Here is a 23,944-nt window from a genome sequence, read left to right on the forward strand (position 1 = left end):
CGACCACCGACCTCTCCGGTGGCTAATGCAGATGAGAGGGGAAAATCCCAAATTGCTGCGCTGGTCCATCTCCCTCCAGGGGATGGACTTCACTGTTGAGCACCGGCCTGGTTCTGACCACGCCAACGCAGACGGCCTGTCCCGATTCTTCCGCCTCAGCGAAGAGAACCCCCAAGAGGATGGGTAGTTCTCCCCGCCTTCAGCTGGGGGGGACGCGTGTTGGACCCGGCCTCGTGGCGTGGTCCTTCTCTGTCCCTCCACACCCTGTGAGCGTAGGCCTGTACCCCGAGTCCCCTGCGCAGCCTCCCCGCTAGTGTAGCCTACACCCCGAGCCTGGTCGTCCTACTCCAGTTAAGCCTAGATCCCCCTAGAACCTCGACCAGGCCTGCCCTTCCCGCTCCACGTCCGGCTCCGAGCGCCTAACATGGCATGCCCCACAAGGTTCGGACGCCATCTTCCCTTCCTGTCATCCCTGTCTCCCTGGGCCTAGCGTGACCCCGGCCCCAGCGAACCCCAGACTCCAAAGGCGCGCCAGTCCCGGCTGGGGGGTAAAGGGCTCCCCAAGTGAGATAAGCCAGGGAGTTTCGATGGCACCTCCAGCCTCCCCTGAGGGGCTGGTTTCTGTCACACCTTTGGCCCTCCCCTGTGGGCCAGTTTCGATCACCCCTCTGGCCTCCCCGAGGGCTGGCTCCAGACCCGCTGGCGTCTGGGAATTCCCGGACCCATCTTTCAAAGGTATCAAAGAGCCGACCGCCGGACCCCGCCAACGACCAGCCCCCCGGGCAGGAGACCTCTGCCTGCGAGGGTCCGGAGATCAAAGAGCAAAAGGACTATAACTGGGCCCGCCCGACAACTAGCGGGCAGTTGTATCTTGGACCTGAAGCCCTGCTGATCTGATCGCGGCTGAACCTAAGAAGACTCATCCCGAACCTGTGAGCCCTGCTGACGCTGTCGCGGCTCAAGCTGAACTGTAACCATCGGAGCCCTGCTGACGCTGTCGCGGCTCAAGCTGAACCTGCAACCATCGGAGCCCGGCTGACGCTGTCGCGGCTCGACCTCTAAGACCATCCGAGCCCTGCTGACGCTGTCGCGGCTCAAGCTGAACTTGCCACCATCAGAGCCCTGCTGACGCTGTCGCGGCTCGACCTCTAAGACCATCCGAGCCCTGCTGACGCGGTCGCGGCTCTCACGAACCTCTCCAGATCGAGCCCTGCTGACCTCGTCGCGGCTCGAGGAGTACTCTGGTCCGGCTGGACCATCGCGACCACCATCACAACCGAGCCGACCCGACAGAGGTGAAGCAGTCGGTACGACTATCATCCCGTATCCCCCGGCTCGAGGATTGAGAGCTGTGCGCAGGGTACGCCTCGTACTGACCCGGAGACTAAAAGACTGTCCCGCTTCCCCCTTCCCGAATCCTCAAAGACTTTGTGGTCCCTCGATCACTGTGTGTATAAGAGTGCTTCTTCATTTATTGCTTATATAAAGAACTTGTTACTAGAATCCAACGGTGTGGTGTCTGTTCGTAGTGTGGTGTGAGCTCAGTGTGTACGATCCTAGACGCGAAGTCCTCCCCGGTGAGGACCTCACAATCAAGACTCGGCAAGTTCTGTGGAAGAGGTGGGTCTTGGGGTGACCGGGTGAACATAACCTGGCCCTCTGGGATCGCCCCTTCTAACACTCAGCGTTTTTTTAAAGTTTAAAATGGAAGTTTTTAACTAATATTCACCCAACTATAACGTTTTTCAGTGAATTTCTATGCAGATTTTTTAAAACAAAGTAGATATCCACTGATGTGTGGGTCATGGATTGGGCACAGGGGGCCAGACCATGAGCCCCACGACTCCACACCACGCACAGCGATGGACATTTTACCTTCAGTTTATAAAACATTTTTTTATAATAATTCACTGAAAAACTCACAGGTTAAAGTGGCGTACAGTTAGGAATTGTAATATCTTACTTTACAATAAAACAAACCCTTCGAAATGTACTGGAAATAAAAAACAAAGAGTAAAGTGACATAATAGTTACGTGAATGTCAGTTACAAAAAGTCTATTTTACCCTTTTTTGTATAAACCCACTGAAATTAATCAATTCTAAGAATCTCAAGTAACGAAACTGTTACTTACTAGTAGAAACATTTTGCAGCATGAAGCGTTTTCTGGATTCACATGCTTTCCCCTATTTCTCCATCTAGTGGTTGGGTCTGGATTAGTTTGACTTCTGTTTTTCTTTTGGGCATTATAGACCACCATTTTGGTGGTAATTCCAACCCCTGTGTGATATCAGACGCCACCCCCTGGAAGTTCCCGTGCGTGGTCACTATATTCAGTTTTTAGGTCTCGCCTGTTAATGCGCATGCACATTGAGTGGAACGAGACTATAGGGGCTTAAACAGAGTTTAACTAGACTGGCGATTTGATGCAGTCCATGTGCGCTTTTAGCTCAATGCGCAAGCGCAATGAGTTAAAATGCGCGTGCACAACATCAAATCGCGAGCCATCTGTTGCCCAGCTTGGTGCCGCCAGCAGCTCTTCCCGCTCCACCCCCTGCTGCATCAAAGGCTTTCACGGCCAGTCGGCTGTACTTTCAGTTTCCTTTTTGCCTCCTTTTCTGTTGCCCAGCTTGTTAATTAGAAAGTGTCTCTTACTTTAGTGGAACCACATTTATTTTGTATTTATCAACTCGGTGAAGATTTTTTAACTTGCATCTATTCCAACAACAACGAAACTTGGATATTGGCATCAGTATACTAGAAGGCGTTAAGGCAGCAGATAAGTCCTACTTTAGTTAACTTATCTCTCAACTGCAACACTGTGCTCTATTTATTTTCCAGCTGTTTCTTAGATTGCGATGGTTCCTGTTGCACCTGAACCAACCTGACCCCCTTATGAACGGGCACCAGGCATTCCTATGGTCTGTGGCATCTTCTTTCTAAGGTTTCATTTCAGAAGGCTCCAGGGTCTGCGTGGAGTTGCTTTTGTCCTGTTCAGTGGGCTGTGTCTGTCTTTGGTGTCGGGCTCCGGCTGCGCCTTGTTGTAGCCTGGTTGCCTGACAACGGACAGGCTCTTCGAGTGACCGAGCATGCAGCTCCTTACAGCCTCCACTCTCCTCCCATCACCCACTTGTGTAGCTTTCCCTTCTCAACCAAGTGCCCTATAGAAGAGGTCCTTCGTTACTCAGGGCTTCTTTCAGTCATGGCAGAGGGGTTGGCACAGTTGCGTAATGTGTAACCGTGTTTGTGCTTTGCATACGGAATCAGACTTTCACACACCCAAACCGCTTCCCTGCTGCCTGAAACCTACAGTAACACATGGGTTGGAATTGGATTTTATCGAGCCGACGCGAGAGGGGTGATGGCTTTGAGAAAACCAATGGGCTCCCGGCTCTTGAGAGAAGCTAGCCGCTCCCTTTCCATCGCACCCACAATGAGCACCAGCCCCTAATAAAAGAAGCAAACATATATTCACTGAGCTGGAATGAGGGTTTAGTGAGTTAAAAATGTCCTAGATATAATAGCTATGGGAATACACACATTTAAATGTCACATGTAGCTGTATTGACATCAAGTATGCGGTGAGGTTAAGCATATGCTTCAATGCTGTCAGTCTATAGTACTCTATTCGATAGAGTGAGCAGTAGTGCACAGAGCAGTTCAGCAACTTGTATTTTAACTATACTTGATTTCTACAGGACATGTACTTAAAATCTGCTAGTGGACAGTGCCTGTGGATTACTGCAGCGGAAAGCTCGTCCACATCAAAGCCATCAGCCTCCCTCCCACAGGCATCTGTTGCTTCCCCAGCGTGCGCAGTGCGCGCTCGGCCTCATTTCTCCTCCTCCCTAATTACATCCCTGCTTCACAGTAGAAAGGAATGCGCATTTCCCGGCGGCTTGCATTTCCCGGCCGCTTTTAATTTCATTTTATGGCCACTTTACTGTGTCCTTAGTTGTCTCTCTTTCTCTCAATCTGTGCCCCCTCATCTCAGCGTCTCCTTCGCCCCCCCACTCACCCTCTCTTCCCACCCTCGCCCTCTCTTCCCACCCTCACCCTATCTCTAATTTTACTTTTAACTTCTCTCTGACCCCTCGTCTCCTCTTCCCGTGCCCCTCGTGCATGTCTGGCTGGTAATAATGGCTTGGCTACAGCCACTTGAAAGCGGCTGTAGCCAAGCCATTATTAAATTTCAGTTTAAGTGCTCTCTCCCTGTTACGCAAACTAACAAAAGAATTATAGAGTATGAAGCTGCTGCCTGATCACAACACCGGCACTTCCTTTGTTACAAATTAAGCACTAGTAGGGCGGCTGTCACTGCGTGTTTGCAGCTATACACAAATAAAATTAGTAGCGTAGCTCCACTTTAGGTCATATTTATTTTTGGTGTGTATAAGAATACGCCCACAATCACAGGCTATTAAGCACAGACATTAAAACCTAGTTTCCAAACTCGTTCATTGGCAGTTTTCCCCTTTAAGCAACATCACCTCCCCCATTCGAACACTTTATGTGCTCTGTGTTAGGAAGGCTAAAAAAAAAAACATGCTGTGTAAAGCTGATGCCTGCTGAGAGCCCAGTCAAGAATACATCTAATGTTACGTATGTCACCCTTTCTTTTCAACAGAATTTGTTTGAACCTGTTTCCCACAGCTCCCACCAGGGCGCATAGTCTCTCGCTTTCTTTCTCTCTGTCTCTCCTACTCTCTTTCTCTCTCGCTCTCTCTCTCACTCTTTCCCTTTCTCTCTCTTTCTCTACCTCCCTCTCTTTATCTCTCCTCACACTTTCTGTCTCTCCCACTCTCTTTCTCTCTGGCTCTCTCTCCCCCTCTCTGGCTCGCTCTACTCCCCTATCTCGCTCTCCCTCCCCACTCTCTCTTTCTGTCTTTCCCTTTCTCTCCCTCCCTCCCTCTCTCACTTTATCTCTCCTCCCTCTCTTTCTGCCTCTCTCCGCTCTCTTTCTCTCTCTCCCACTCTCTTCCCCCTCCTTCTATTTCCCTCCCTCCCTCTATACCTCTCCTCTCCCCCCTTTCTCTCTCTCTCTCTCTCCTCCCTCTCTCTCACTCTCTCCTTTCTCTCTCATCTGTTGATCGTCCTCCCCCACACACAACCCTTTAAACACATCCCCACACACACACACACACAACCCCACACACAGAACCTCCCACACACGCCCGACACACAGACCCCACACACAGACCCCCCCACCCCTCCCACACACACACACAACCCCACACACACACACTCACACAACCCCACCCCCACTCACACAACCCCACCCCCTCACACACACACCCCTCCACACACACACCCCTCCACACACACACAACCTCCACACACACACAACCTCCACACACACACAACCCCCCCCCCACACACACAACCCCCCCCCACACACACAACCCCCCCCCACACACACAACCCCCCCCCCCACACACACAACCCCCCCCCCACACACACAACCCCCCCCCCACACACACAACCCCCCCCCACACACACAACCCCCCCACACACACAACCCCCCACACACACACAACCACCCCCACACACAACCATCTATCGATCTATCTATCGCCCTCACTCTATCGCCCTCCCTCTATCTATCGCCCTCCCTCTATCTATCGCCCTCCCTCTATCTATCGCATCCTCACAGCATCACTCAGCACCAACACAGAATCACTCAGCACCAACACAGAATCACTCAGGGCACCACAACATCACTCAGGGGCACCACAACATCACTATGCGGTACCACAGCATCACTGAACACCACAGCATCAATCTGTGCAACCATTCAACAACTGGTTCAAATATATTCTCTCAATGTTTCAAGCTTTATTACAAACGTCACAAAAATATGTTAATTTTTCACTTCTGTTCTTGGATTTTCGTCACAATAAAATACACCGAACATAATCTTCACAAAGTTATTTACAAAAGTTAAAGCTATTGCCATTATACATTACAATAACTTTATTTAAGTATTAAATATTTTTTTTTAAAAAGCCATTGTTATTTATAATATCAATACATCTAAGTCACGTAAATCATATTGCATTACAAATGCTATAGGTGTCACATTTGCGAAAGTTAAAACTATTGGCATTGTAAATGACAAAGCTATTCATTTCGCTATTTTCAAAACCAACACAAATAAAATATTTGTCATTTACAATACCAATACCTTAAACTTTTCTAATGCGAGACCTATTGCATTGCAAATGCTTGTTTACCCTTGGAGACTCGGTAGTTGGAAATGGCTTCCAGCTCACCTGTTTGTTCCCCACATTCTGGGGAGGAGGGTGAGTCGCATGTGAATCCAGAAAACCCCTCATGCCCTAAAACTATTACTACTGGTAGGCAATCATTTCGTTTTGCATCATAAATCCTTTTCTGAATTTAACTGCTGTGCACTGATTACAAAGCAGTATTTGACTTCGTGAACGAGCAAACAGGTGTTGTAGCACTCTGTCCCACTTGTGCTTCCTTGTTTATCTGGATGTCCACACTGTAGTGTTTAGTGAAGGTGTGGGTGGGTAAACATGTTGCAGCCATGCAGATGCCACTGATGGGTACACTTGATAGGAATGCCAGTGTTACACACTTCTTTCTCGTTGAGGGCACCCTGTGCCTAGGAGGTAAAGTTTTTTACACCCTTGTGTAAAAAGTTTAGATTAACTCTACTATGTTGCGTTATGGTCCATCCTGTTACTGGTGTACCTTTACTTGCCCTGGCAAAAAAGACAGAGTTTCTCTTTTCTTATTGTCTTTGTCTCTTGCAGGTAGAACATAACCGCTATCCACACATCCAGGGTGTGTAGTGCCCTTTTGGTTCTTGGAAGAAGGCCGGTAGTTAGATACTATGATTGATGAGGATTGTGATAGTACCTTTGGTAGAAGCTGTGTATTTGTTATTAAAACTACCTGGTCCTTGTGGATTTGACGGTATGGTTCTAAGGTGGTAAGTGCATGTAACACGCTCACCCTGCGAAGCGACGTGATCGAAACTTACAAGGCATGCTTGAGGGTTAGAAACTTCAGTTCTGCCTTATGCATAGGTTCAAACAGTTCTGCCATCAGCTGCTTGAGTATCATGTTAAAGTTCCACATTGGTGTTGGTGCTGATCTCAGTCGTGCCACCTTCTTTGATCCTTCCAAAATTGTTTTTACCACCAGCAGTGTGAAGCTGTTCTACGTAATCCCTCTTCTATATGCAACTATGGCGGCCAAGTGGACCTTCAATGATGCGTAGGTCAGGCTATTGTTCAGTAGGTTGGTGAGGAATGTTAGTGCTGTGCTCAGTCCTCATTTCTAGCTTCTTGTGGTTCCTGAATCAATGGATGTATCTGATCCACGTGGCGGTGTAGCACGTCTGTGTACTCTGCCTTCTTGCCTCCCCAAGTATTTCCAGTGTCCTGAAGGACAGCTGAAGGTGTCCGAATTCTAGGTATTCAGGAGCCATGCTGACAGATTGCCGGTGAATGGCTCCAGATGCTATACCCAAACGTCCTAATTAGAATATCCTGCAATGCCCTTATGGGTATGATCTGCCCTATGGACATCTCTAGTAGGGCAGAGTACACAATTGACTGGCCCACTATGGGGCGATGAGTACGAGTGACATCCGAGTGACATCCTTGAATATTTGAATTTGTCCAATATTCTTCGGATACAATGAATCAGTGGAAAGACGTATGCAAATCTCCCTCACCAATTTATCGACAGGGCATTCCATTTAGAATGGTGGTGTGGAAATCTGGACACTAATTCTTGGCATTTTGCGTTTTCTGGGCTTGCAAACAGGTCTATGCTTGTAGTGCCCCATTTTCTGAACACTTTGTCCAGCACCTCTTCTATCTCCAACTTAGGGAAGGTGTTTGCTTGTCTGCTTAGTCTGTCTGCTTCGGAGTTCTGATCTCCTGGGAGATGTACTGCTAGCAGAATTGTGTTCCTTCGGAGTGCCCACTTCCATATCTCTTATGCTATTTTTTATAGTATGAACTTCGTTCCTCCCGGTTTGTCGTAGTAGAACATTGTTGTTGTATTGTCCGTCTGGATCAGCACTGTCTGTCCTTTTGTGTGTGCCTGGCTGGCTTTCAATGCTACAAGGACCAACCTGAGTTCCAGTAGGTTTATGAATTTCACTGCATCTGGTGGGCTCCAAAGGTTGTTCATGTGCACTCCTCAAGCCTTGTGGGATGAGCCCGTTGTAATGATCACCATGGGAGCTGTGCGGCATGGTTAAAAAGAAGAAATGACAAAGCCAGAGGGCACAGCTGGCAGCAACATTTTGTAGGCACGTACACCACACATGCATATTCCAATTAAATGACGCAGCCTACTTTTTATTTTTTTAACCTCCCAGAGTTGGATCAGTAAATAAAAAGTAAAACGGGTTTGGGTGGGCAACAATGGGTTGGGAGGGCTGAAGCAACACAGGTGCCGAAGCAATGTTGGGGGAAGCTATATGCACGGCACAGGGGTGGGGGAAAAGCAAACAAGCAAGAAAACAACGCAGAACTTGGGGGGACTGAGAAAGGGGGAGCAATGGCGAGAGACAACAAAACGGAGCCGGGGGGGCTAGGGAGAGAGAAACACATAAGGAAGACAGTAGGAAAATATACGCACTTTTGTGGAGTCCTTAAGAAAAAATTACTTCCCTGAAAGCCAGCAGTAGAACACATTGTCAGTGCTCCAGGGGAGGGGCAGACACAAGACGGACAAGGAAACGCCATAGAACAACAAGCAAGCAAATGACAGCAACAGTAACTCCAACCAACCGTAAACAATGGGCAGGCTGGAAGCCCATCTATGTTCTCATCCTACAATATGTCTTTCACAAGCAGACTGCTGCGCTGTCATTACATGCTCTACTGCAGTGTTTAAAGAAAGCCACGCGATGGTAAGCAATGAGCAGAGCCAAAGCCCTCTATAAATATTTATAGTGTATACAAAACGTCTCTGGATAACAACCAGCTAAAACTGCCTATTGGCAGGGTCTGAAGACAAAAGACTTCTAAAGTAAAAGTAAAGAAATGTGTGGCTATACCACAATAGCAAGGAGACGCACCAATTGCTCGTTGTGCGGTATGTTACATCCTGTTCTTAATAAAGATTAGGAAAATCACAAGCCTACTGAAGGCAAAAGATATCCAATATGAAATAAATCGTACTTATGCAGGTGTTTGTGTATAATTAAATTAATAAGGGTAGTTTACATTGCACGCAACACAAACTGAAATATGTGGGCCCTTAATCATAATCTTTCTCTTTCCTCAATCAGTAACAATAAGTCAGTTAGCCCTGAAAGACTTAAATGTATTTCATGCTTCGCTTGTTACATGTAGAGGTTTTCAGAAGTCCACAACTCACTGAACTATTTGCCAGCATAGAAACTTTTGACCTTCAAATTATTCAAGGATCTGTGCAACAAACGCTCGAACATTTGAACTGACTTACAAGTTACACGCTGTGCTCTGCAATAGGAAAAACAACTAAAAAATGTTGTGTAAAGATTTACAAGTGAGATTTATTGTACTGAATTGTGTGTGATCAGCAAGTACATGAAACACCTGAAATGTTTTGCTAGTATGATAGCCTGAAAGCTGGCATGCATAAATAATGCGACAGGCACCTGGCCCTTTAAGCTTTCATAACGAAGACAGACTAAACCATCAAATAAGGTTCTTGAGATAACTCTTGACAGTTGTTAATGCTTCAAATATGTTAAAGTGATGTCAACATGAAGGTCAGTGGCGTAATTCTTGTTGAAGCCAACTGAGCATTTCATTCGTCTTCTATAACTACCAGTCTAGTTTGAATCATATCCCCTCCCCCCAAAAAAGCCATCCGTATATTAAAAAGAGGTTGCCTTCTTTCTGTGCTGTATCACCCTCTAAAAACGGTTTAATATGAATACGCTTTAACAGGATCACTCTCTTAAGTTAGACCGCATCTTCAATTGGTGAGACAAAAGGTTGACAGGTATCTTCTTGGGTAAATAAAATATTCACCTATAAACTTTGTTAAGAAATCTATTATACAATTAAACTTTGCTTTTACGCCTTAACCGCGTCGGTTTTTCTGCCACGGTGCGGGCGTTCTGAAGAGTGGGCGGGGCTGCGTCGGCCGACGGCAGCACTAGGGAGGTAGTGCTGCCGTCGGTTAAGCAAAGGGAAAAAGCTAGCACCTGCCCATTTCAGTGTTCTCTACTTAATATCGAGATGTTTAGCGTACATGCCAGAGATAAAGACAGGTTATGTAACCTGTGACGCTACAGTTCATATATTTTATGGTTCAATCCTCGTAAACGAGACTTTAAAGAAAACTCAAAGCAGGTGTGTGCATGTTAGGAGAAAAAGACATTTCTCTTGGCATTCTTTGGGATGCCCTCGCTCTATAGATGTATGCCTCAATTATCTTGCAACCTATAGAAGCCAAACTCTTATCCTTCGTGCTTCTGTGTTGTCTGGGTAAACTTGGATCCTCTGGAGAGGCTTACTTTAGAAAACAAGTGAGAACATTTGTAGAAAAAGACTTGGAGGGTCGAATGAGGGTCTGAGTACCACTGATCAGCCTGTCCCAGACAAAGCACACGAGTGCAGAGCATCAGGCAGCATGAGTCTTGTTGCGGCTTCGTTGGCGGGTCGAATGAGGGTCTGAGTACTACTGATCAGCCTGTCCCAGACAAAGCACACAAGTGCAGAGCATCAGGCAGCATGAATCTTGTTGCGGCTTCGTTGGCGGGTCGAATGAGGGTCTGAGTACTACTGATCAGCCTGTCCCAGACAAAGCACACGAGTGCAGAGCATCAGGCAGCATGAGTCTTGTTGCGGCTTCGTTGGCGGGTCGAATGAGGGTCTGAGTACTACTGATCAGCCTGTCCCAGACAAAGCACACAAGTGCAGAGCATCAGGCAGCATGAATCTTGTTGCGGCTTCGTTGGCGGGTCGAATGAGGGTCTGAGTACTACTGATCAGCCTGTCCCAGACAAAGCACACGAGTGCAGAGCATCAGGCAGCATGAGTCTTGTTGCGGCTTCGTTGGCGGGTCGAATGAGGGTCTGAGTACTACTGATCAGCCTGTCCCAGACAAAGCACACAAGTGCAGAGCATCAGGCAGCATGAATCTTGTTGCGGCTTCGTTGGCGGGTCGAATGAGGGTCTGAGTACTACTGATCAGCCTGTCCCAGACAAAGCACACGAGTGCAGAGCATCAGGCAGCATGAGTCTTGTTGCGGCTTCGTTGGCGGGTCGAATGAGGGTCTGAGTACTACTGATCAGCCTGTCCCAGACAAAGCACACAAGTGCAGAGCATCAGGCAGCATGAATCTTGTTGCGGCTTCGTTGGCGGGTCGAATGAGGGTCTGAGTACTACTGATCAGCCTGTCCCAGACAAAGCACACAAGTGCAGAGCATCAGGCAGCATGAATCTTGTTGCGGCTTCGTTGGCGGGTCGAATGAGGGTCTGAGTACTACTGATCAGCCTGTCCCAGACAAAGCACACGAGTGCAGAGCATCAGGCAGCATGAGTCTTGTTGCGGCTTCGTTGGCGGGTCGAATGAGGGTCTGAGTACTACTGATCAGCCTGTCCCAGACAAAGCACACGAGTGCAGAGCATCAGGCAGCATGAGTCTTGTTGCGGCTTCGTTGGCGGGTCGAATGAGGGTCTGAGTACTACTGATCAGCCTGTCCCAGACAAAGCACACGAGTGCAGAGCATCAGGCAGCATGAGTCTTGTTGCGGCTTCGTTACTTCTCTCCAATCAAAGAATGAGATTAGTGCAGCGGCTCTCTTTGGGGTGATGGGGAGGCATGGGCAGGCACCGTGTCCTGACCCACGCAACTGCAGTACGTGCTTTGTTATTTTCCTCGTGTGAAGACATATTTGGCGGATATCTCAAATACTAATTAAGACAGCAAAGGTTTTCTGTTTTTCAGTTCAGTTAAAATAGTAGACTGCAAATGCGTGAGTTACGAAATGCTAAGACTATGTCCTGAGCGGTGAACCTTTTACAGCTAGACAAACAAGCATTTGCAATGCAATAGGTCTCGCAACAACATTGTTTTGTGCAATTGGCATTGAAAATGTTATTGTTTTTTATTTCCCTTCGTGAAGCATCAATTAATGGAGTTGTAAATGACAGTCTTTTACCCCCTGTTGACCCCACATACAGACATACATAGAAACTGCACTACAAACGAGCACACATGCATGCACACGCTGAGAAACACACGCAGCCTGTGCGACAGACATACTAATACATAGAGGCACAGGGGTGCACCGAAGCATTTGATCACACACGCAGGCACAGAGTCGAAGGTACACTGAAGCTTTGGGTCTGGCAGACTAGCCGACACACACCAGACACTGTTACACTGAGTAGAGGCGCGCACACATGCTGGGAGGGATGTTTTGATTATCAAGTTCAAGGTGCTCACTGTAAGTCAAGAGGAGTGAAAGACTTACGTGACATTATAAAGTTGAAACTGAGGAGTTACACACGTCTGCAACACACATGACAGCAGCCAGGAGTGCACTGTAGAGCAGTGCACACACCTGGGACGGGTGTGTGGGGCAGTGGGACGAGTGTGTGAGGCAGTGGGACGAGTGTGTGAGGCAGTGGGACGGGTGTGGGGGGCAGTGGGACGGGTGTGGGGGGCAGTGGGACGGGTGTGGGGGGCAGTGGGACGGGTGTGGGGGGCAGTGGGACGGGTGTGGGGGGCAGTGGGACGGGTGTGGGGGGCAGTGGGACGGGTGTGGGGGCAGTGGGACGGGTGTGGGGGGCAGTGGGACGGGTGCGTCTAGTCACAGGTGCAGGCCCCATGACAGCAGCCTGCAGTGCCCTGTAGGGCTGCGTGCACATACCTGCTCATTGGGTGGGTAGTGGGATGGGTGTGGGGCACTGTTTGGGCGTGGGGCTGTGGGACGGGTGTGTGGGGCAGTGAGGTGGGTGTGAGGCAGTGAGGCAGTGAGGCGGGTGTGGGCAGGGAGGCGGGTGTGGGCAGGGAGGCGGGTGTGGGCAGGGAGGCGGGTGTGGGGCCCTGGGACAGGTGTGTGGGCAGTGAGACGGGTGTGTGGGCAGTGAGATGGGTGTGTGGGCATGGGGCTGTGGGACGGGTGTGTGGGGCAGTGAGGTGGGTGTGAGGCAGTGAGGCGGGTGTGGGCAGGGAGGCGGGTGTGGGCAGGGAGGCGGGTGTGGGCAGGGAGGCGGGTGTGGGGCCCTGGGACAGGTGTGTGGGCAGTGAGACGGGTGTGTGGGCAGTGAGATGGGTGTGTGGGCAGTGAGACGGGTGTGTGGGCAGTGAGACGGGTGTGTGGGCAGTGAGATAGGTGCGGGCTCTATGACCGCAGCCAGCAGCGCCCTGTAGGGCCGTGTGCAGCTCGTCTGCAGATATTGCACAGCAGTCCGATGCGGTTCGGGTAGTTTCCAGTCAATTGTGAGCAGTGCCCAGGGCTTGGCTTGCACTGTTTTGCTCTTAGTGAAATGCTGCATTGCACAACCACGCTACCAGCCGAGTCTCGAGTGAGTGCTCCACCAGAGACCTCTTATGCAAGAAACACACCCGAAAAGTGCCCTCCTGGAACCCCGTGCGCGCACGCGCAGGTCCAGTGAAGTCTCAGTGCAGTCTTATTTTGTAAATAAAGACTGAATGAATGTTTGCTGAGACCAGAACAAGTGGAGCCGGGGTTGGGGGAAGAAAGAATGAAGGGGAGGGGCTAGAAAGCATCCTGGGACACTACCCATGGCTTTGGGTGGGCTGGGTCCTGTCGGTGCTGGCAATACTAACCAGAGGACTACCAACGAGGAGGTGTAACTCGCCTGAGCCATGTCAGGCCCCAGAGGCCATAATGAGGTCAGCTGGGGTCAGGCCTGCTCTGAGACTGCGCTCCAATTCGCCAGCCCGGCTCCAGGACATGGGGGAATCCATGAGCCGGGCCGGCTGGGCTGCAATGGAAGTTGCTGGCTCACACGGGCCACCTGCCTTGAAATATTCTTGCGCTAATGAAGTCCCACGCTCCCCACGAGAGGTAATGAAAAGTGCGGCCTGCTTTGGGCTAGCGGCTCGCAGGCTTCAATGGACTTCAGCGTTAGGGCCGCAGATACCTCTTTTATTCCCCTTTTGTTGACTCTGTGGGCCCGGCATGAGGAGCTTTATTTTAGCAGGGATTTAAGATGGAGATGGAGGGAGGGGCGGGTGCGCAGCCCTCAAAGGAAGCCATGGGTGTGCAGCCCTCAAAGGAAGCCATGCTCGGTGATCACCGCCAAAGCAGTGTAATTTGTTATTACATCGGTAGGATCCAAGCGAACAATCAATCGATTCTGGGCAGCGAGATGGGGGGGGGGCGTGGAAGAGGGGCCGGGGAACAAGATGCCGCTGGGAAACTGGAAAGGTACCCAGCCCGAGCACGCGGGGGGTGAGAGCAGGGATGCTCTGATGTTGATGTGATGGGTACAGGGCTCACAGCATCTCTTATTCTCGCTAATCACAGGGTAGGTGACACTCCAGGGCATGTTTAATGAAAACAAGCCCTGATATAACGAGCCGTTTACTGATCGCTGAACGTCGAATAATGCGTGCCACGCGGAGGGCTGGAGAAGCAGAGGGCGGGGCACGGAGAGACGTGTGCAGGATCAGAGACAGACGGGTGGAAAGGGAGGCGCTGGAGCAGGTGAAGAGAGAGTGGGGTGGGGGTATATTAGTGAGGGGAGGGAGGAAACAGAAGACGTGCGTGAGGGCCTGGAAAGCAGATGCCATGCTGAACTGTCCCTGACCTTCCCTTGACAAGCCCCATCAGATAAGAGAAAATCAATAAAACTGAAGGAAGCCGTAGACTCGGTGTCCCAAGGGCGTGCACAGAAAAGCCACAGGGCGGTAACCCAAAACCGTGAAGAGCAATCAGAACACAGGGTTTTAAATAAATATTGACGTTGCCCAATAGAAAGCATGGGCAGGAGCAAAAGTCCTTCTCCTAAAATCCTTCTACCCCACTAAATCTCTCGCTGAACGAGCAGCGCTGCAGGCTGCAACGCTAGGCACGAGACCTAAAAAAAAAACAGGTTTTATTCAGACTTAACAATCTCAAGTAAATTATGTGCCTGCGAATGCTCTAAATAACCAGAACATGGTCTCTGCTAATAGCATAGCCCCGAGTTTTGATACAGGGTTAGGGGAGGAGGCAGGGGGGGCATAAACATTCTCCTTAAAAACATAAGGCAAACATGTTTAAAATAAAAAACAAGGTTGGAAGATATACTCTAGGGAGAGAACAAGGGTCTAGAAGTGTCATATAGGGGAGGAAAGAAGCAATTGCGTTAGAGAGAGCAACACAAGGTGGGGCGGGGCTGGAGAAAGAACATGAGGAAGTCACTTCGAATCAGATTGATGTTTAAACAAGATGTAAAAAATAGCACCCTAAAAGCAATCTGTGGCAGCACAGAAGCCAGCCAATCAGAGAGATGGTAAAGAGGCTATGCTCCATGGAAGGCACAAACAAGACTGACAAGCTGGATCGCCAAAATCCATTGAATAAGAATCAGGCAAATGAGTGACAGTAAAGCCATCCAATGGTAAGCAATGGGCAGGTTACTAGCCCTCTCTGTTCTTGGTAAGCCCACAATATGTTTTTCACAACAAGATAGCGGGCTTGATCAAAAAAAAAAAAAAAAAGTGTAGGTATTCAACCCGGACCCTTGACAAAGCGTACAAACTGAAAATGTTAAGGGCCAAGCCATATATTTCCACTGTGCAGAAGAGTTTCAACTAACACTTGCAGGTCAGTGGAATCAATCAAAAATTAAACGCACATTTTCATATGTGTCCTTTTAATCACTAGAGCCATCTTGAATGCATTCTGTATTCTATAAAAATCAAATAAAATCGATCACTATCCGTTAACTACAAAACTATTACTCATGCTAGCACAACTCTCTCTTTATGATGATCAGCGTAAGAAATTGGATTATTTGGTATGGGTGACTTGCCATCTCAGTGAACAATCACAACCCCTGTCAGGGTGAACCTTCAAAGCCCCTCATTTAACCTCAACTCAATCCCCTAGTAGCTATGGCACGGAGCATACAAGCATACTTAGTTCAATGTTTGAAGTATTTCTGCAGTATCAAAACAATATTTATGCAGTACAAACTATAAAACAATATAAATCCTAAACAGATTTAGAAAAACGGATGACAAAAATCCAACAAAGGGGTCACCGATATGAATCTTAAACGTTTCACTCAGAAATAGTGCCACAAAACACAAAGAGCCAATTATAGTCAATGGTGTAAGTAGGCAGGGCCCTAGGCAAATTTGAGGTGAGCCACAACACAGTGTAGGTTGGGTACACCAACGAGGTTGGTCCTGCTCAAAGATTTCACCTTCTTAGTCATTTTAGTCCCAAACCACCATAGAAGCACACGTCTATAGCCACCCAGGCCCCAAGGGGAGGGACTTAGAGGCACACAGGGAGTGAGGCAGATGCCAACAGCAGAGACCAGTTGCATTGCTCCAGTGAGCAGCTGAAAAAAGGCCACTTATAGCTTGTTTTAGCACTGTAGCTTGAACGGGAGGTCAGCATTATGACCCAGGGAGTTCCCTTCTTTGCCCCGGGTACAAGAGGGAGAAGGTCCAGTCCTTCAGGGCACCTCTCACGTTACAGAGAGCAGGTCTGGTCCTCTTCTGTTCTTCTTCCGGTCCACGAGTGTTCAGAAGTGGGGCCTATGGGTTCCACATTTATACCTTGCACTAACTAGTGGGTGAAATGACTCCCGGGCAAACCCTAACCAATGGATGAACACTGTTTTTTTTTTTTTTTAAAGAAGGCAAAAGTCTTCAGCCACACTAAACTTGGGCTCTGAAAGCTGGAGGTCTTGTGGGGAGTGTGCTATGGTAATCCTAGTGTCCTCCCACATCTAACAGTAAAATCCAGTTTGAGGGAGCCTCTGTACCAACAATAAACCCAGAAAAGGGAGTTTTCTAGGACAAAAACACAATTCTTTAGCAACCAAACAGTGGATACACTAGAATTGTTTTGCATCCTGGTCTCTTCCCTTCAAGTATTTTATGCATATCAGCAAACCTTTCGAGCAGGATTTGACACTGTGCTATCAAAGGCAGTCCCAAAGCCCCACCTTGCATGCTCTATGAGGTTAAGAGGAGTCATCTCTGCCCATTAAAGTTAGCCTACTTTTGCTCCTGGGAAGCATTCCACACCTGTTCATATGCTAATCTATGGCTGGGAGAAGCTGGAGAGCAAATACAAATTAACATCTAGGGATGTCAGGCAGAGGAAAGGCTAACTTGTCAAAAGTTACTTTTCCTTATTTTTTTATTTAAGTCAAACTTCACCATAGAATTGTATTTTGAATAACTATTGAAAGTAACTGTATAATAATATTTCTAGGTAGGTCAATTCCTGAGATAGAGTATCAGTATTGTAATCTGCTCTCTGGTTTTCTGCATAGAACAGCTCAGATTGTGACAGTAAAAAATAGCTTACAGGTGCTACTCACTTTAACCCCTTCGACGCTGATGACGAGCTGGGCTCGTCATGAGGTAGCCTCCTGCTACGCTGATGACGAGCCCAGCTCGTCACGTAACATGCGAATCCATAAAAGTCAGCGTGCGGGCGGAATTCCGCCCGCACGCAGGCGGTTAAGAACATGCTAACATTAAATTTCTACCGGTCCTATTTTTAAATACTGTGCATCCTGCTGCCTTCTGGACTTCACGTTCTACACAGGGGTGACTTAATATTTAAAAGGGAAGACTTGACCTGTCAAAGGGGTTTATCTCAACAGGTCGAATTGACGTTTTTACACTGCTACAGTCAAGATATAATGGTAGGCCTAAAGCCATGTTTGCACTGCCACTGAAGAGGATGGTACAATAAGTGCTGCAAGAAGATAATGGCAATTAACTTCAAGGCCCCAGGTACATTTTGCACTCTATATTTAAGACTTATCAGCAATAATCAGTATGCCAATTAGATCATATTAAAAAGGAGGAGCACATGCACTTTGCTACCGGTTAGCAATGGGTAATGTGCACTAAGTTCTATATCAAGCACAGGGCAAAAGAAATTCTGGGTGCCTACGCAGACAATGCAGATTTTCTGCAATCAGTGATTTATCTAAATTCATCACTCCGAACAAACCACCATTTTTGAAGGCAAAGCACGATCGAAAACCTGGCCTGAAAATTGTTTGCGAGTGAGAACCTCAAAACTGGACTGCTAGAATGTTTTAAGAGGCTTTCACAACCCCATGTAGCAAGAAAACTACACAGGTCCTTGAGAACTTGCATTTGTAACATTCATTAACATCATGTGCATCACAAATTAGCTCAACACAAACTAAACAGTCACAGCCTCAACTCCCCTTTATCAAGGAAAGGCAAAGCATGATCAAGATGAGAGAAGACACTGTGCGTCAATTAAGAAAATTAGAGAACTAGAGGAGTAATGTGGGGTTGTTGAGGTAAGGAGGAGGAGTTTGGTCTGTGATGCAACTGATCTTCCCAAACAGTTTCTGTTGACCAATAAAAATAAAAACAGAAATGTTAGTGGTAGAAATTAGACGCACACCATTCAAAGTGTCTGTAGCAGATGGTTTGGAATGGACAGCCAATTCTTTAAACACCTCTGAAAACTTAACATTTCCATTTCCCCCCACTTCTCTAGAGCCTCTCCAATGTTCCTCAGACTTACGCTTTTTGATTCCATACGTTAATTGTGTCTGGGTATTTTGTGTCTTGAATATTGGTTTTAAACGTTTTAACCAAACTGCTATGACTATAAAAATGGCGTTGACAAGCAAGTAACCGGTGTCCAATGTTCCTGCAGGAGAGCAGAGGGCAGTTCCTGCTCACTGTCTATGCAACTCAAGTTTGTATCTTTGCAAACATTAGTGCACCGAGCCACATCTCTAATTATCTGGGCAGTTTCGAAAGGTAGGAGTGGTTTTATGCATATAGCATTTATCTCAGATCTAATCACTAGAAACATAGTGGATAAGACTTTCAGTGGCATTTCTTATTCTTTAACAAATCACCTAAACAACAGTTCACAAGAGAAATCTCGGAATGGGGGACTTCAAGCTGTCTGTGGGCCCTGCCTGGCATCGAAGCACTGAACTCCCAAACTAAGTTTGGAAATTACATGTTAAACAAAATCATTCACCACAAAATAAAGTTTGTCAAAATAACAAGACTTACTTGTAGTATGCTATTTAAATAGCAGGTGTTGCCAAGATTGCTTAACCCAGCGAATGGCAGCAGAGACTCTTTTTTCTCACAACAATCAGGTGATGATGATTGCACAGCAGGAACAACCTGATCACTAATAAGGAGTGGAAAAGAAGGGTATGAGGACACGTTACAGAAAACAAAGACAACTTCACAAAGTACAGGTAAATGTACAATAAACTGATAAACATGTACAGCTATGTACACAAAGCTAATTCACAATAAGACGTGCTTCTGTTACAGATCAACGAGATGTGAACTCCACTAAATTTCAGGGGGGAAAACGGACATGGGTTTATTTTGAAGTGATGTAAAAGAGAATGTGGGGTTAGGTTTTGTTTCGAGGGTTATGTACAGGTGTTGCACAGCCCAATCTGCTCTAGATGTGCTTGCAGTTTCTTTAAACTGGATGAAGCAAAGAAATATAAACTTCAAATGAGCGGTGAAAATAAAACAAGGAAGGCAACTACCTTTAAATTCAACTACAGCCCGAGATGTTAATCATTTTAGATCTGTTGTATATTTCTGTTTAGCATTTCTTGGTAAACAACATTGACAATCTGTTCAGACAAGCTTTTGACAATTTGCGGATCTGTAAATCAAAATTGTGCCAAGCTAAATTACATTTTAACGAAGATGTACTTTGCATGGTCTTCATTAATTTATTCTATGCATACCGGTTTATTCTGTATATCACTAACAATACCAGAGACTACAAGCACGATCAGTAAGGACATGCACCATACTGCACTATTCAGAGTGGTGTCTAGAGGTGGTGCCCACTCAAAACTCCTTGGCACAAATTATGCATCAGTGTTAAATTGCCACCTTTTCTGAGCTTCCCAACACACATGGTCAGGAAAATTAAACTTGGTACATTTCAATAAAAGGTATTATAAGTTGTTATTGTTTGGCACATTCTTTGCAGACATAAACCGGCATCACTGGGTCAAACACTACAGTCAAACTAGCAGTAGCGTTATATCACTGATATCAATCAAGATACAATTGCAGTTTCAGTCATTATCAGATCAGCTCTAACAGGACCAGACGAAACCAAACAAGGTAGAGTTTGGTCGAGAGTAATTACCAGCAGCTCAGATTAATTCAATCATTCCACCACTCACTTTTTTGTGTACCGCTTTGTTGCATTACTGACACCTCTACCGCTCCATACCTTCACAGTCAGCTCACTATATGCACATAACTCAATATCTTGGAAACATCCATGCTGACAACCAAACCATAAAGGTCAATGAAAACATTATTACCAATTTGCCCTTCAATCAATCAATCAGGCGTTTGTTGAGCGTAACTACTCACCCGTAAGGGTTTCAAGGCGCATGGGGTAGGGGGGGTGCAGGTTCCAGTCCATCAAGGAGGGGGTCTGTCGAAGAGCCAGGTTTTGAGGTTTCTTGCGAAGATGGGAAGCAATGCTGTCTGTCTAAGGTGGAGCGGAAGGTCGTTCTAGGCTTTGGCCTCGAGGAAGGAGAAGGAGCGGCCTCCTGGTCTGCTTTTCGAGCAGTAGTAGCACCCCTCCCCTCAGCGCCTTGAGACCCTCACGGGCGAGTAGTGCGCTTTACAAATGTTATGATTGATTGATTGGGTCTTTCTGGTGCGGGGGACCACGGCGTTGGAGAGCTGGGCTGATCGTAGGGTCCTTTGGGGTGCGTGGAATTTGAGTTGGCTGGTCAGGTAAGCTGGTCCGGTGTCGTGGAGGGCCTTGTGTGCGTGGGTGAGTAACTTGAAGGTGATTCTAACCTCGACGGGGAGCCAGTGGAGTGTGCGCAGGTGCTTCGAGATGTGGCAGTTTTGGCAGGTTGTGGACCAATCTTGCAGCGGCGTTCTGGATGTTCTGTAGCTTGTGGGTGAGGTTTTGTTTATTGCGGCGTAGTGCGCTGCCGTAGTCGAGTTTTGCGGTGACCAGGGCATAAGTAACAGTCTTTCTGTGTTTGAGGGGGGTCCATTTCAATGTCTTACGAAGGAGGCGGAGGGTGTGGAAGCAGGAAGACGAGACGGAGTTCATCTGGCAGTCCATTTAGAGCTCAGAGTCCAGGATGATTCCCAGGTTGCGTGCATGGTCTGTGGGGTTTGGCAGGTTTCCGATGGCGGGGGCCACCAGGCGTTGGGGTTTGGGCCCATGAGGAGTACTTCTGTTTTGTTGGTGTTTAGTTATAGGCAGCTGTTTTTCACTCATTTGGCGATGGCTTCCATCCCTTCTCGAAAGTTACGTCTTGCCGTGTTGGGTTCGTTGGATAGGGAGAGGATGAATTGGATGTTATCTGCGTATGACACAATGTTGATTCCCTAGGTTCTGACGATGGGGGCGAGTGGAGCCATATAGGCGTTGTAGAGCGTCGGGAGGAGCCCTGGGGGACTCCGTAGGTGTAAGGTCCAAGAGGAAAGGGGGGGGGGCGAAGGCAGTCTGAGCCGCTGCGTTTTGCCAAGGAGGAAGGAGTGGATCCAATCCAGTCGAGGGCCTTGTCCTGGAGCATGTGTATTCGGTGCGGTGAGGGACTGTGGCCAACACCGCTGAGAGGTCGAGGAGGATGACTGCTACTGTTTCTCCTTTGTCCAGTAGGGTGCGGAGGTAGTCTGTTGCGGCGAGGAGGGCAGTATCCATACTGTGGTTTTTTCTGAAGCCGAATTGGAAGGAGTCGAGGATGTTGTGCTCTTCGATGAATGTGGCGAGTTGGCTGTTGATGGCTTTCTCGATGACTTTCACTGGAAACGGGAGCAGGGTCTGTAGCTTTTGAGGTCGGTGGGGTCCGCCGAGGGTTTCATCAGGAGGGGGTTGACCTCAGCGTTTTTCCAGTCGCCGGGGAACGTGGCGGTCACCAGGGAGGGGTTGATGGGGAGGCGGAGGATGGATGCAATGGTGTCGGCGGCTATGTTGAAGATGTGGTGAGGCCAGGGGTCCGTGGGGGACCCTGAGTGTATTGACTTCATTGTCTTCAGTGTGTCTTCGGTAGTGAGGGCGGTCCAGTTGTCATCGCTGGTTTCCGGGTGTAGGGGGTGGTTGGTGAGGGTTCAGTGTGTTGGTTGTCTTCATCGAAGTTGTAGTAAATGCTCCTGATTTTGTGGTGGAAAAAGGTGCTGAGTTTGTCGCAGAGGTCTAGTGAGGGAGGGATGTCAGTGGACTCGCTGGTGGGTTGGGCGAACGCCTTGATGATGTTAAAGAGTTCTTTGCTGTTGTGCGCGTGGGTGGAGATTTTGTCTTCAATCGCTGTTTTCCTCGTTTCTCTGATAAGTTGGTGGTGGCGGCTCTGAAGTTGTTGTGGGCTTCTGTGGATTTTGTGCTCCTCCAGGACTTTGAGGCGGCGGCAAGTGCGTCTGGACTCTTGAAGTTCGGTGGTAAACCATCTGGCTTTCTTGGCACGGGTATTGTTTTTCTTGAGAGGGTTATAGTGTTAGTGCTGTCCGAGATCTATCTATGCAGGGTTCGGGCTGCGGTGTTGGGGTCGCCGTTTTCCACGATGGTTGGGGTGGAATTTTTGAGTGAGGAGGTGAGCTGGTCGTCTGTGATTTTGGTCCAGTTTCTTCGGGGGAGCAGGTGCGGGTGTCTGCGGATGGTGGGTGTTCTGAAGGTGAAGTGGACGCAACGATGGTCAGTCCAGGGGAGTTTGGTGGTGTGGCTTAAGGTGATGGAGTTTCCTGATGTGAAGAGGGGGTCGAGGGTGTGCCCTGCAGAGTGCGTGGGCTCGGTTACGATCTGGGAGAGTCCAATGTTGTAGACGTTGTCCAGGAGGGATGTGGTGTTGGGGTCCAATTGGTTGTCGAGGTGGAAGTTGAGGTCTCCCAGCAGTCATTAAGTTTCAACTAGAATGGCAAAAGGTCTGGCTTTCATTTGAAGCCTTTACTAAAACAAAAAATGTCAGCTGCTGTTTGATAAAAAAAAAAAAAGAAAATTAATATGTGTTGAGGCAGTCTACTTTTGAGATGTAAAACTGCCCCTCACTCATTTCAGTGAAAGCATTCCATAAGTGGTGGAATGGTATTAAAAACTGCCAACTGCATGACGGAGAGAGATGTACTCCTCTGAGAGGTGCCAAAGACCATACTATGTATTTTTAGATAATGTATCATCAATAGATGTAGCAGACAGTTTTGGTATCAAGTAACACTTAAAAATGCATTCTTCTAGATCAGGAAATGTACTTAAAAATGCGTGTACCTTATTTAAAAGTGTTGTATCACGTCTTGATTTTTGACCCATGCTCACACTTATCTGAATTATGTGTATGTAAACTTTTGTCTATTTGAATAAGTAAAAAACAAAAAAATGGAATTCATGCTCTTCAACATAGTCCATAGATAATCAAGAGACAAGCTTCCTGCACCTTCTTCAGAAAACGAAAGCAGGATGCCATTCATCTCTGTTTACCCATCAGGTGATCTATCTCTGATTACGTTAACCCTTTCGCTGTGGCGGCAATTCCGCTGCAGCGATAAGGGGTGGCGCCGTGCGGCGCTCCGACGCTGGTGACCGTACTGCTCCGTCACGCCCCTCGGGTGGGATGTGCTTGTGAGGGAGCGGTTCCGTCACGGCCCCGCCCACTCAATAGAAAGCGCCGCGCAAGTGTGAAATCAGCGCCACGCAGGCGAGGCTAGCGGGCCGTGACGGAACCGCTCAGTCACCAGCACAGCCCACCCGAGGGGCGTGACGGAGCGGTTCCGTCACCAGCGTGGGAGGGGTTAA

General features: G+C 48.0%; 1 protein-coding gene across 1 annotated transcript in view; it reads right to left on the reverse strand.

Annotated features, from left to right (window-relative positions):
* Window positions 1-23,944, reverse strand: part of USP1 (ubiquitin specific peptidase 1) — a 124,216-nt gene that overhangs the window by 91,259 nt on the left and 9,013 nt on the right. Inside the window, exon 2 of the mRNA XM_078669550.1 lies at window positions 19,216-19,339. Coding sequence (XP_078525676.1) covers window positions 19,216-19,339 — 124 coding nt within the window. The remainder of the gene's footprint in view (window positions 1-19,215; window positions 19,340-23,944) is intronic.

Source organism: Lissotriton helveticus, chromosome 1_2 (genome assembly GCF_964261635.1).
Source record: "Lissotriton helveticus chromosome 1_2, aLisHel1.1, whole genome shotgun sequence".
Lineage (NCBI taxonomy): Eukaryota > Metazoa > Chordata > Amphibia > Caudata > Salamandridae > Lissotriton > Lissotriton helveticus.